Raw genomic sequence first — 14487 nt, 5'->3', positions numbered from 1 at the left:
CTCTATAACTCCGAAGATTTTAACTTTACAACAAAAACACCCAAATAAAAATTCACCTCAATTAAATTCTGCATAGAGATATGTTTTTCAAGATTTGCTCCGACGAAAATTTTTCTCGAAAAATGCGGGTTTTCCTAACAAAAACTCTAATTTTCAAATAAAGTTTTAGGTAGGTAATTATTAATCAATAATTAAATAACTCAGTGACATCAAAGCTTTCTTGGTAAATTGTAATTCCAGAAGCCGGTGAAAATTAAACGAATATTTTAGCAACAATTAAATTGTTAATTAACAATTTACAATCGCAATAATAACCAAAATAATCATGATACATTGATCAAACTTATAAAGATTATAAAGATGAGATGGTTATTTAATATTTTATCGACAAAATATAAATTTTTCTTTTTTTTGCATAATCTTTAAATTTTGAAAAAAAAAAGATAGTTATAATACGCTGGTATTATTAGTAAAGTACAAAGAAAGGTTATTTACCAGCAATTTTATTGCTGGAGTCGAATTATAAGATCCTATACATTATTAATATAGGTATGCAAAGTCCGCAGATAGTGTGCTACTTTTATTATAAACAAAATGGCGCCGACAAATCTTATTTTTTCAATTATTGCTTTATAACTCCGAAGATTTTAACTTTACACCAAAAACACTCAAATAAAAATTCACCCCAATTTAATTCTAAATGTGGGTTTTCCCACTAAAATCCCGAATTTTCAAATATATTTTTTGGGCCAGTAATTATTTATCAATAATTATATAGCTTGGTGAAATAAAACCTTTCTTGGTATAGATTATAAATTCAGAAGCCGGTGAAAATGAAACGAATATTTTAGCAACAATTCAATTGTTAATTAACAATTTACAGTCGCAATAACAACCAAAATAATCATGAGACATTGATCAAGCTTAGTAATATTATAAAGGTGTGATGCCTATTTAATATTTTGTAGACAAAATATAAATTTTTCATTTTTTTGGATAATCTTTAAATGTTTAAAAAAAATTGTTATAAAAAAATTAACATTTCTCAGAAATTGTTTATTATATTCTAATTTTATAACATACTTAAAATGCGTATTTCATAGGTCTTGAAAATGAATGCTTTAAAAATTTTTTCCAACCATTTGCAAAAAAGTTATGAAACAGCAAAGTAAATATACGAATTCTCCGTTGTTTATAATTTGTTTTAATTGTTTCAAAGCTTAAAAGTGAGTCAATGGTACAATCTAATTACTCACAAAGAATGTCAAAAGTTATATATATATATATATATATATATATATATATATATATATATATATATATATATATATATATATATAAGGCTGAAATATTGGGGTAGCAGCAATCTCAAAGAAAACTCTTTATAATAGTTCCAAGCTTTCGAAAATGTTTATTTTCATCATCAGGGAAACTACAATCATAAATAGACAGTATTTAACAAATAGGCTAACTGAAATCAATAATAATTGCTATCTTTGTGTTACCATATAATACTGTCTATTTATGATTGTAGTTTCCCTGATGATGAAAATAAACATTTTCGAAAGCTTGGAACTATTATAAAGAGTTTTCTTTGAGATTGCTGCTACCCCAATATTTCAGCCTTGTTTCCTAACTGTTCAGCAAATATTATATACCTGTTATATATATATATATATATATATATATATATATATATATATATATATATTTAATATATAAAATGATGTTGTTTAATCGAGTACAAATATAAAAATAAATAAGCAAAATCATTGGCTAATACTCGTAAAGTGAATGTGAATTTAGTTGGAAATATATAAAATGATGAAGGGTCATCATTCCATACATTTCTGTGCAACTATATACACCGGTGTTTCGGCCTATTTGGGCTTCGTCAGTATAGTGTAGCAAGTTAAAAAAGTTGTTTGTTAACTTGTAAAAGGATTACTACAGGAGCAAGGTTACCATTTTTGGTCAGATTGTTAGAAGACCTGCAGTCGCAAGGCTACAACTAACATTGCCAAGGAGGTAAGGCTACCTGAGGAAATGAAAAGCCATAACATTATTAAATAAAATGATGTTGTTTAATCGAGTACAAATATAATTTATATAAAATATATTTAATATATATTTTATATTTTAATCGAAGATTAAAAATACTTTTTTTTTGTAATTTTTAGCGCAAAAGTAGGCCTGATACAGAGTCGGAGCTAAAATGTTCACTCGAAGCGACTGACACGCAGCATACATTATTTATAAAAGTGTACGTCTCGCGCGGCCGGTCGTCGCTCCGAGTGAAACTTTTAGCTACAGTACTGTATTATTCTACTTTCGCGCGTGTAAATTACAAAAGAATATATTTATAATCTTTAATTAAAATATAACCATTAAACTGATAATCGATATTTATTTGTAAATAATTAGCTTGTACTTTAAACTCACTTCTACGCTTTGAAAGAATTAAAAAAAATTATAAACACCGTAGTAATCGTATGTTTACTTTGCTGTTTCATAACTTTTTTGCAAATGGTTGCAAAACAGTTTTAAAGCATTCATTTTCAAGATATTTGAAATGCGCATTTTAGCTATTTTTTAAAATTACAATATAATAAAAACTTTCTGAGAAACGTTAATTTGTTTATAACTATTTTTTAAACATTTAAAGATTATGCAAAAAAATAAAAAATTTATATTTAGTCGACAAAATGTTAAATAGGCATCTCATCTTTATAAGATTTCAAAGTTTGATCAATGCATCATAATTATTTTGGTTATTATTGCGACCGTAAATTATTAATTAACAATTGAATTGTTGCTAAAATATTCGTTTAATTTTTATCAGCTTCTGGAACTATAATCTAAGCCAAGAAGGCTTTTAAGTCACCAAATTATTTTATTATTGGTAGATAATTACTTATCTAAAACTTTATTTGAAAATTAAAGATTTTGTTGGGAAACCCGCATTTTCCGAGGAAATCGGGAGCAGATCGGGATCCGAGCAGATCGGGAAAAACACGTCTCTATGCAGAATTGAATCACGGTGAATTTTTATTTTTAGTGTTTTTGTTGTAAAATTAAAATCTTCGGAGTTATAGAGCAATAATTGAAAAAAGCACGGTTTTTGGGGAGCCATTTTGTTTATAAAAAAAGTAGCACACTATCTGAGGACAATAAAATTGCTGGTAAATAACTTTTCCCAAAAATGGCCTATTCTCCGATAATCAGCCCAGACTAGTATCCGTTTCTTAGTAGACGCCGATATATTACTTTCCGAGAAATAATGTACCATTTGTTATTATTATAATATGTTAGTTCAGTTACGTATTGTCACCGTATTTACGACGTTTACGACTTTTTTATGAAAAATCTGCATTCACTCTAGCACAACCTTTACAGTAAATTGCCAATTTTTCCAAATAAGTATTATTTTTTTGTGTAAAACCTATCGACGGTGCAGTGTATTGTTGATGGTGTATGTGTATATCTAATGAATCATAATGCCTTTAGATCCAGTTACTATGGCATTGAAACAATATGGCCGCGGACAAAGTGAAACTGCAAGATTTGTTGGAAGGAGTATATGTGCAGTTCGAAATGTTTACCAGTGCTATGAGGAGACTGGTCTAATAACCAGAAGACCAGGATCCAGGCGAAATCGATTCACCACCCAAAGAGATGATCGGTTTGTGTTATTTGCAAGTTTGCGGAATAGCAGAGCCTCTGCGGTTTTCTTATGTATCAACTTCTAATTAGCGAATGGACCATTAGAACTATTCTTCGAGCTGCTGGGTTATCATGCGCAGAAAGATGGCTACAGGCCCAACATTACAACGGCAGCATTAGTTAGCAAGATTCAATTTTGCTCAATATCGCCTGCATTGGAATAATGTAAATTGGAGCAAGGTACTGTTTTCAGCCGAGTCCCGATTTTGTCTCTATGGGTCACACGGATGTCGTTGAGTATGGAGAAGATCCGGAGAAAGATATGCTGCGGCTTTGTATTGATGAGCGACATTTGGCGGTGGGTCGGTTAAGGCCTGGACAGGAATTACTTCATAAGCACGCACAGAGTTAGTCTTCATACAAAATGGCTTCCTTACGGTTCACAGATACATTACAGAAGCTTTAGATGATCATATTATGCCTTTCATGACTAGTGTGGGCGAAGATGGCATTTTCATGCAAGATAATGCTAGACCCCATACTGCCAGAGTTGTTAGAGAACATTCTGATGAAGTGAGAGTTAGGCGGTTTGATTGGCCACCACTCAGTCCAGACATGAATCCTATCGAACATGTCTGGAACGAGTTGGGCCGAAGTAACCGAAGGCATAAACCCGCTCCAAGCGCTGCCCAGGAGCTACGAGAGTTGTTATTACAAGAATGGGATAACATCGACCAGAATGTGATTCGTAATTGATGTACGCCTCGTCGCTTACAAGCTGTTATTAATGCAAGAGGGGGAAACACACGCCATTGATGAACATTTTTTCCATAACTTTTATTTTCAATATTTTTTTGTCAGCTTCTTAACAATAAGGTCGCACTTTGTTTTAACTGTTATATGTTGTACAACCGCAAACGGAAGTTTACAACCGAAAATCTCAATGAGACATCAAAATTTCTTTCTTACATTTTAGACCAGGGCTCATCTGTAAAAATATTAGTACATTTGGACGTTGAGAGGTGACTCAAATTTTTTTGCAGAAATTGCTTGAAAATAACTCTAATAATAATATTTGAGTTATCCTCCCTCTCAAAAAGGTCCGGAACATTGTTTAAATAATCAAAATGTCAAAAAATGAAGGAAACATTCGACTTCTTTCTTCGTTTTTTGATTATAACTTTAAAAGTATTCATTTCCGAGAAAAGTTGTACTGATATAAAAGTTGCGTAATTAAATTTCCTACAATATAGAATTGTTAAAAATTTAAAAAATAGTCACCCTTTTTGCAAAATAGCAATAATTGCGAAAAAACATACAAAACCAAGTATTCGCATTTTACGTTTTTCAACGATTTATGCTACACTTAGGACATTATTTCACCCAGAAAAACTTTATGATACCGTAAAACAATACTGCAAATTTCATTAAGATCGGTTTAACAGATTTTGCAAAATAAATCTTGCAATCCAGCTTTCGCAAAAAAAATTCATTTTTTCAAAAAGTTACAGGACTGAAAATAAAGCAGATAGCAAGTTGAATTTTTTTGCGGATAGAAGTGTTCTGTACCTTTCATTTGCAATTTTCAAAACTAAAATCGATTAACTACCACGGCGTCAGGAATATTTTTAAATAAACATTAATTATTGGTGCTACGCGCAGGACAGCGGATAGTTTGCTCTGATTGGGCATTCCAATGACCTTTGATAATGATTGATACATTTTAATTTTTATTACATTTCGATATAAATAAATAAATTTGTTTATTGCAACATTAAAACACATACTCTATCCTTTGAAATAACACTTTTTTTCGCAAAAACCTTCTTTGTTCATATATTTTAACTTAGAGAATAAAAGTTTATTATTTTTAAACATATGCAATTGTTTAAACAATATTTCACAAACAATAATAAAATTAGTTTGATTTTTGTGGAATTAAAATATTAAAATACAACAAAATATAGAGTAAGAAAATAATATGTTAGATAAAGATTGGAAGAAATTTTGGTAGAAATCAACTTGTGTGAATCGAACACCGCTGTCCTGCGCGTAACACCAAAAATGAATGTTTATTTAAAAAATTTTCCTGACGCCGTGGTAATTAATCGATTTTAATTTTGCAAATTGCAAATGAAAGGTACAGTACACTTTTATAAGCAAAAAAATTCAACTTGCTATCTGCTTTATTTTCAGTCCTGCAACATTTAAAAAAATGAATTTTTTTTGCGAAATCTGGATTGCAAAATTTATTTTGCAAAATCTATTAAACCGATCATAATGAAATTTACAGTGTTGTTTTAATATATCATAAAGTTTTTCTGGGTAAAATATAAAGGTCCTAGGTGTAGCATAAATGGTTGAAAAACGTAAAATGCGAATACTTGTTTTTGTATGTTTTTTTTTCGCAACTATTGCTATTTTGCAACAAGGGTGACTATTTTAAAAATTTTTAACCAATTCTATATTGTAGAAAATTTAATTATGCAACTTTTATGTCAGTACAACTTTTCTCAGAAATGAATAGTTTTAAAGTTATAATCAAAAAACCAATAAAAAAATCGAATTTTGGCTTCATATTTTGACATTTTGATTATTTAAACAATGTTCCGGGCCATTTTGAGTGGGAGGATAACTCAAATATTATTATTTGAGTTATTTTCAAGTAATTTCTGCAAAAAAATTTGAATCACCTGTCAACGTCCATCTCAAAACAGATGCCCCCTGGACTATTTGGAAGAATGATTCGGTTCTTGTCGCTAATGCATTCGCATGTGTTTATTAAGAGTGGATATATGGGAGAAAGCTTTCTTACATATGGAACAAGGATATGCTCGCTCCCCCGTATGAATTCGCTCATGTATCTTAAGAGTGCGTGACTGGGAGAAAGCTTTCTTACATATAGAACAAGAATATGGTTTCTCCCCGGTATGGACTAGCATATGTTTCTTAAGATTGGATCTAAGGGAGAAAGATTTCTTACATTCGGAACAATGATATGGTCTCTCGCCTGTATGAACTCGCTTATGTTTCTTAAAACTGGATAAGCAAAAGAAAGATTTTTTACATATGGAGCAAGAATATGGCCTCTCACCAGTATGAATTCTTCGATGTGTGTTACAATCGCTCTTGTGAGCAAAAGCTTTTTCGCAGAAATTGCATTTATATGGTTTTTCCCCAGTATGAACTCTCATATGAAGGTCCAAGCCTTCTTTCTTTTTAAATATTTTACCACAGACTGAACAAACAAACCTAGCCTCCTTATGGACTGTTTCGTGAGACCTAAGATTTGTTAATTTTGTAAATGTTTTCCCACATTCATTACAAAGAAACTCTCCTTCAGTTACATGCAAATGGCTGTTATGTATGTCCAAATTTTGCTTGTAGGGAAAGGTTACATCACACTGATTGCATTTGTATTTGGTGTGGGATTCTTGCATATGTTCCATCAAGGAATAGTTGGAAGTGAATTCAGATTCGCATCGGCCACATTTATAAGTATTCGCTTTATTAATGTCTACGTGAAATATTTTGTGAATGTCGAACCACGCCTTCGATAAGAACGTCTTGTCACATCCATTGCAATACATTTCCTCTTTTACATGCTCTTTGGATATATGCTCGTATAAGATTCTGGTGTTTTTTGTATGAAACTTCTTGCATACAACGCACTCGTACGATTCTGGATCATGATTGTGCTTGGTATTATGAATACTTAAGTCAAAATTGTCAGTAAAAGCATGTTTACACTTATCACAATTATGGTCTTTTGGTTTGTGTTTATTAGCAACATGTTGATGATAGCTAGTTATGGTAATATGGGTCGTCAAACAAATTGGACAAGTTACATCTTTACCACCTATGTTATATGCATCGTTATTTTCGTCGATATCACCAAGCTGATCTGTGGTATTCTTGTGCATTTCGTAGTGATCCAGAAGAAATTCTTTTTCATGGAATTCTTTTCTGCAAATTTTACAGGCCCATATTTTTTGCTGCATTAAATTTTGGTCGTCTTTTACTACATTGGCCATTTTTTGTGTGCAGATGGACGATGAAGTATTTTTTACGTCACGAGTATAGTCGAAAGGATTAACATATGTGGACGAAGCACATTCACTCTGGATTACGACTGGTGTATTTGGATATACATTTGACAAAGTTGTCAAGGGATTTATTAGATCTTTAGTTGGGATTACTCTCAGTGAAGGTGTAGATCCAGATCCAACAGTATTTGATGCCAACATAACTTTTGGGATTACTTTAAGTACCGGTGAAGAAGTCTTTGTTTTCATCAACAATTGGTTTGGTGATGGCATTACTTTAAGTGCAGGTGGATAAGTTTTTAATGGCACCAGTTGGGTTTCTGATGGCACAGCCGCAGATACCGAGTTCTTTGGTAAAATAATGTAATACTTGGATGTTCCTCTTTGGACATGTAGTAGTCGATTGGACGAGGCTGGAACATTTTGAAGGCTGGAACTCTCGGAATATGATAATGTGTCGAACAAAAAAGTTGGATTGTTCATTATCCTAAAAAAAACTCACGTTAGTAAAATATTTAAGTAAAACATTATTAAAACAATAACCCATAAAACACGTTATTGAAAAGAAGATCAAAAGAATAAAAAACATCATGGGCATTAGAGAACTGAGATGGCCCAGATCGGGAACATATGGCAAGTAGTTTTTTACCTTTGGAAGCCATCTGTTATGAACCAGTCGTACTGCAGCCACATGGCATGTTCCATTACTTTATGAAACCTCATTCCAGAATTCTAGAACCCTGTACTAGCTTATGCAGGTCTAGTGGGTGGGTCCCATATACATATTTTGAGTCACTACGATGTCTCCAAAGGTATTTTGTAGCTGATGCTCTCCTGGCAAGTGCATGAGCTCTTTCGTTACCGTAATATCCCGATGATCTGGAACCCACACCAGTATAACACTGTTATGTTCGTATCGACATTCCCACACTAGCCTAGAGTTCATCTTAGGGTTCTATGGCACGTAGTAATGGACCACTATTATATATTATTCTGACAGTGACTCTAATGACAATAAGTAGAGAAATGGACGTCTCTCCAACGAAGTTTATAAACCTAAATAGTAATTGTAATTTACTTATTAAGAGGATCGTTACGTATTTTCGGCTGCAATGCTATTCAAATGGGGATTCATTTTTTTTTCGAATCCTGAGAAAACTAATAAGAATTTTTGAAAAATTTAAACCCAGAATGAAAGTTTACGTTATTAGCGAGGGCCGAAAGTCCCTGAGAACTTCTATAATGTTTATTTTAATAATTTACAGGGATGAAAAACTAAGAGAAAATGTAGTGTGATTTTTAATTTCAAATATCTCATTCGAAAGAAACTTCTTATATATTCTAAGGGACTTTTGGCCCTCGATAATTAGTCTTTCATTTTGTGTTTAAATTTTTTAAAAATATTTATTAGTTTTTTCAGGATTCGAAAAAAATGGACACCATGTCCGTGGAAATCGAACATTTGCTATCTTTGTCATACAACGCACTCATTCAAATATAATGTTATGACAAGACAGTGACAAGTAGAGATGTGTCCGACCCGCTATTTTGATATAGCAGTTCATTCTGCTACTGCTTTTTAACGCTTTTACGATGATAATAAAATCAATCAAAGAGTTGTTTATTAAATAGTATTGATAGTGTATTTGATAAATAATAATTGATTTAAGGCGTACAATTAATAAAAAGTTATTTATTATAACGAGTAGGTACGAGTTTAGCTATACACTAAAGTGCCCATGGTGGCATAAAATGTAGTAAATGCTAATGCTTCAAGTACGTACTCCATTTTTGAAGATTTCACTACACTTAAAAAGCATTTGCTTTTCTCCGTAGTATTTGCTACTATTTACCAGCCTACATAGAAGAATGTACTACGCTTTTAAAGTATGTGCTTGTTTGTAGTAGTATTTTGCTTCAGTTTAAGTGAAGTTGGTGGGTGGACGTCTTCGGCGTAGGTATTTTTTTGTTACAATATGGCAGCATTTATGAATGTGTGTCATAGAAAAATTTACAAACTAAGAAGAAGATTCTTAATTTTTGGGGTCATTCTTTTATCAAATAAAATTTAATAATTGTGAAGAAGATTAACAAATAACAATTGTTCATTTTTATCCTCGCGTAACTCTTTTTGTCCCTTCGGATCTGAGTCACTCATTTTTACTCATGTATGTTCTTTTCATGAGCATTTTTCAGTGCGTCACAAATGATAGAAAAAAAGGTAAGTCCGTGATAATATATACATTTTAGTGACATGACATTTTAGTTAAATCTTACAGTTGTCACATTTTATTTGCAATTTGGCATAAAAACAAATCAATTTTGTTTATTGCATTTATAAAATGGTATTTTCTTTGATTTGTATTGTCCTATAAATTGTTCAGATTAAATTCGTAGATATATTATATAATTCGCAAATTATTTTATTTTCGATTATGGCGCCATGTACTGACAACTAAAATAAATGCTATAAATGTCACCGACGAAATGTAATCATCGACGGGCGTTTTTCTGTCACATACAATTTAATGCGTTAGAAAGAAATCGAAAAACTGTGACGCACTGAAAGATCCTCATGAGAAAAAGCATACAATTCTAATAATTTGGTACGTAAAACGTAAAAATGTGAATTAATAAATCACAAGCACATGGAAAACTAATTCCATCACGATTGGTGTAATGCAAACACGGTTGGCGCTACGCTTTGTAGTGATCATAGTAATAAATCATTTGATGTGATCATTTGATATGACCACAAACATATCTACAATCGGCAAAAACTTCCAACAATCCAACATATAGACTCCTTTAAACGAGAATAAAATTTAATGCGAAAATTATTGGTTTACCGATAGATTTTATAGATCATATTTTCACTATAAATTTAAAATTAATTTGAAAAATACAAAAGTAATTAATTTGATGTATGTAAAAAAATGTACTTACTTCAATTGAGCCAACCGTCTATTTCTTCGCTTTTCAGTAACACATTTCTTGTAACAACGTCCCATATTTTAATTTGCGCAAATAAAGAAATAAATAAAGTATTTATAAATTAATTGAGTAATACTACATTTATACAACGCAGTTCTTCACATGTTCAAACCTTATCTAAGCTTTCCATGGTAACAGGACATTATTAAAATAACTTTACAATTTTTTTTTCTTTTTCGACTATTTGTATAGTATATAAATAATGGTAAATGGTAAGTCTGGTGAAAAAATTATCCTATCATTTATACAGTAAAGGTTATCCAAGAACATTCAAAAACTGAACGAAACCGAAATAGCCATCTCTACCTTTCTAATGACAATGTCACTGTCAACCTAATGTTTACATCTGCAGTTTCCATACCAGTGAGAATTTTACTACACGTAATTTGCCGTGTAAAGACAGAAAAAGTAGGGATAGCCGTAAAATATTTGCGAATTATGTACCCATAGCCTTAAAAAATAAAATCAAATTATATGCGCGAAGCGGATGCGCGTACAGTTCAACCCACGACTGACGCTTGGAGGGTCAAAGGATTAAAGTGTGCTGAAGTGTCTAAACATCTACTACTCTCGAAAACTTCGTACAAAGAAGATTAGTGACAAACAAAAACAATTTATTAAAAAATATTTATTAAAAATAATAAAACATACTACGGAACTATTTAAAATTGCAGTCTGCGGCAAAATAAACAGTACTGAAATTAATATTGAAATGTTTATGATTATTCATACATGCATATTTATTATGTATATTTAGCATACATGATATAGCATTGCAAACATTATTCACAACGACGTTCCCGATAAAACAGATGATACCCTCTGGCACGAAACAATTTTAGTTCACAATTCCGGAATGTCAGATGGTGGATCGTCCTGCATCCTTCAGCAATCCTTATATGTACCGGGTGTCCCAATAAGAATGGCTCTCGTCCATATCTCAGGAACCGTTTATAGTACAGCTTTGAGAAAAAAATATTTATAACAAAAGTCGCCTCGGGAAAAGCCTGGAAATTATTTTCATAATTGAAGGTCCACCGCTAGAGGGCGTAATTAAATATCAAAAATTAAAAAATCAAAATTTTACAAAATTTACCTAATGAAAGGGAACTAGAAATCCAATCATCGGATTCTTCATAAAATTCTGCGAATATTTGATTTCACAAGTTTAAGTCTACCTTTGCAGATAAGAGGTGGGCGTGAGTGGGAACCTTGTTATGAAAAAATGGCTGTAAGTCCGGTTCTGCTAAATCGAATTTTGCATACTTGGTCTTGTTGAAAACAGCTCTTTTTCGTCAATGTAAGTGTCTTATTTTCGAAATAGCCTAATAAGTAATATGCAAGCCAGAAGGCGTTATTTAATTATTTTCAGAAATCTAGTTTCCTTTGGAAAATATTAAATACAAGTATGCATTTTTAATGTTGTATTACAAAATTAGACTAAATTAGCAACATAATACCGAAAACCGCATGTCGATACCTTTTTTCTATCTCGAGATATCTTAAGAAATGTGTAAATTTTAAACATAACTGTTACTGTCACCGGTAAACGAGGTTAAGGATAAGTCGTGTGCTATAAAAAAAAAACAAATAAACATTTTCCAGATGTAAACGTATATAATTAATTAAAACAGAAATAAGACAAACAACACTATAAAATATAACAAAGAAATAAAAGCAACTGCATAGTCTTAGTGACTACCTAAGGCTAAGGCTCCACGGGCGACAAATTTACGCTAGCAGTAGCCGTAAAACGAACTTAAGGTTCCGCGGAACGGAGTAGGAATAGCCGAAATGAACCAACTACAGGACTTGTGCGTAGTCGGTTTAGTTCGGCTATTCCTATTCCGTTCCGCGGAACCTTAAGTTCGTTTTACGGCTACTACTTTTTAAGTGAAAATGTAAAAAATGAAAATTTGTGTAATTCCAAGTTCCATGAGAGTTTCCCATGTCACAACAAATTGTAAGTAAGTTAAGTAGTAATATTAATTCGGGCAAAAATGCTCAATTCAGGTTAAACAAAATGTCTCGTTTTAATTCAGTTCAATAAAAATCACACGTCTTGAATAGCTGATGGAATTTATTGTTTTTATTCATCAGCTTACTTACTTTTACCACTGGTTCTTGGTAATTGTATACAATTAGGTACCGATTATCTAATTTAACCGTAACATATCTTTCTTACATTTGGAACAATGAATCGGTCTCTTGTTGTTAATGAATTCGCATGTGTTTATTAAGATTTGAAATCTGGGAGAAAGCTTTCTTACATATGGAACAAGAATACGGTTTCTCTTTGGAATGGACTCGCATATGTTTGATAAGAGCCGTTCTATCGGTGAAAGATTTAAGGTTGCCTAAGAGCCGATCTATCGGTGAAAGAATTCTTACATTCGGAGCAAGAAAATGGCCTCTCGCCTGTATGAATTCTTCTATGTGTGTAATAAACGTTCCTTTGAGCAAAAGCTTTATCGCAGAAATTGCAGCTGTACGGTTTTTCCCCAGTATGACCTCTCATATGAAGGTTCAAGGCTACTTTCTTTTTAAACATTTTACCACAGACAGAACAAACATGCTTCCCTGCCTTATGGATTATTTCATGAAACCTAAGAGTGGACAATTTTGTAAATGCTTCCCCACATTCATTACAAATAAACTTTCCTTCAGTTAAATGCAGATGGCTGTTATGTTTGTCTAAATTTTGCTTGTAGGGAAAGGTTACATCACACTGATTGCATTTGTATTTGATATGAGATTCCTGCATATGTTCCATCAACGAATAGTTGGACGTGAATGTGAATGTAGATTCGCATTTGCGACATTTATACGTATGTCTTTTATTAATGTCCTCGTGAAATATTTTATGATCTTCGAACCACGTCCTCGATAAGAACGTCTTGTCACATTCATTGCAATACATTTCCTCTTTTACATGCTCTTTGGATATATGCTCGTATAAGGTTTTGGTGTTTTTTGTTTGAAACTTTTTGCATATCACGCACTCGTATAATCCTGGATCTTGATTGTGCGTGGACTTATGTATACTCAAGTAAAAATCGTCAGTAAAAGTATGTTTACACGTATCACAATAATGGTCTTTTGGTTTGTGTTTTTGAGCAACATGTTGTTGATAACGAGCTATATTGGTATACGTCGTCATACAAATTGGATTCAAAGTTACTTCTTTGCTGCCTATGGTATATGTATCGTTATTTTCGTCGATATCACCAAGCTGATCTGTAGTATTCTTATGCATTTCGTAGTGCTCCAGAAGATGTTCTTTTTCGGGGAATTCTTTCCTGCAAATTTTACAAGTCCAAGCGAATAAGAATACTTTTTCCTGCATTAAATTTCGTTCACCTTTAGCTGCATCGAATATTTTTAGTCTACAGATGGGTGACAAAGTGTTTTTTACGTAAGGAGTATAATCGAAAGGGTTAATATATATGGGCGAAACACGTTCACTCTGGATTACGACTTGAGTGCTTGGATGTACATTTGACAAAGTTGTCGGGTGATTTATTAAATTTTTGGTTGGGATTACTTTCATTGGAGGTGTAGGTCCAGATCCAACAGTATTTGATGCCATCAAAACTTTCGAAATTACTTTAAGTACCGGTGGAGAAGTCTTTTTTGTCATCAACAGTTGGTTTTGTGATGGTGTTACTTTAAGTGCATGTGGAGCCGTTTTTGATGTCACCATTTGGGTTTGTGATGGCACAGCCGCAGATACAGAGTTCTTTGGTAAAATAATGTAATACTTGGATGTTCCTTGGACACGTAG

At 32.3% G+C, this 14487-nt stretch overlaps 2 protein-coding genes across 2 annotated transcripts; both read right to left on the bottom strand.

Annotated features, from left to right (window-relative positions):
* Positions 1-6276: 6276 nt before the first annotated feature.
* On the bottom strand, positions 6277-8935 carry LOC114325074 (zinc finger protein 883-like). The gene has a single exon (XM_050662913.1). It carries the CDS (start codon positions 8190-8192, stop codon positions 6423-6425), a length of 1770 nt encoding a protein of 589 aa, XP_050518870.1. The 5' UTR covers positions 8193-8935; the 3' UTR covers positions 6277-6422.
* Positions 8936-13050: 4115 nt separating this feature from the next.
* On the bottom strand, positions 13051-14406 carry LOC114325075 (zinc finger protein OZF-like). The gene has a single exon (XM_028273004.2). The coding sequence runs from the start codon at positions 14404-14406 to the stop codon at positions 13051-13053; it is 1356 nt and encodes a 451-aa protein (XP_028128805.1).
* Between the last annotated feature and the right edge of the window lie 81 nt (positions 14407-14487).

This window comes from Diabrotica virgifera, chromosome 9 (assembly GCF_917563875.1).
Source record: "Diabrotica virgifera virgifera chromosome 9, PGI_DIABVI_V3a".
Classification (NCBI taxonomy): Eukaryota; Metazoa; Arthropoda; class Insecta; order Coleoptera; family Chrysomelidae; genus Diabrotica; species Diabrotica virgifera.
Note: the sequence above shows the minus strand (reverse complement) of the source record. Positions and strands in the feature narration are given on the sequence as shown.

Bases quoted from the DNA above. Each gene is read 5' to 3' on its own strand.
- LOC114325074 (XM_050662913.1), bottom strand. From the start codon at position 8,192: ATGAACAATCCAACTTTTTTGTTCGACACATTATCATATTCCGAGAGT.
- LOC114325075 (XM_028273004.2), bottom strand. From the start codon at position 14,406: ATGGTGACATCAAAAACGGCTCCACATGCACTTAAAGTAACACCATCA.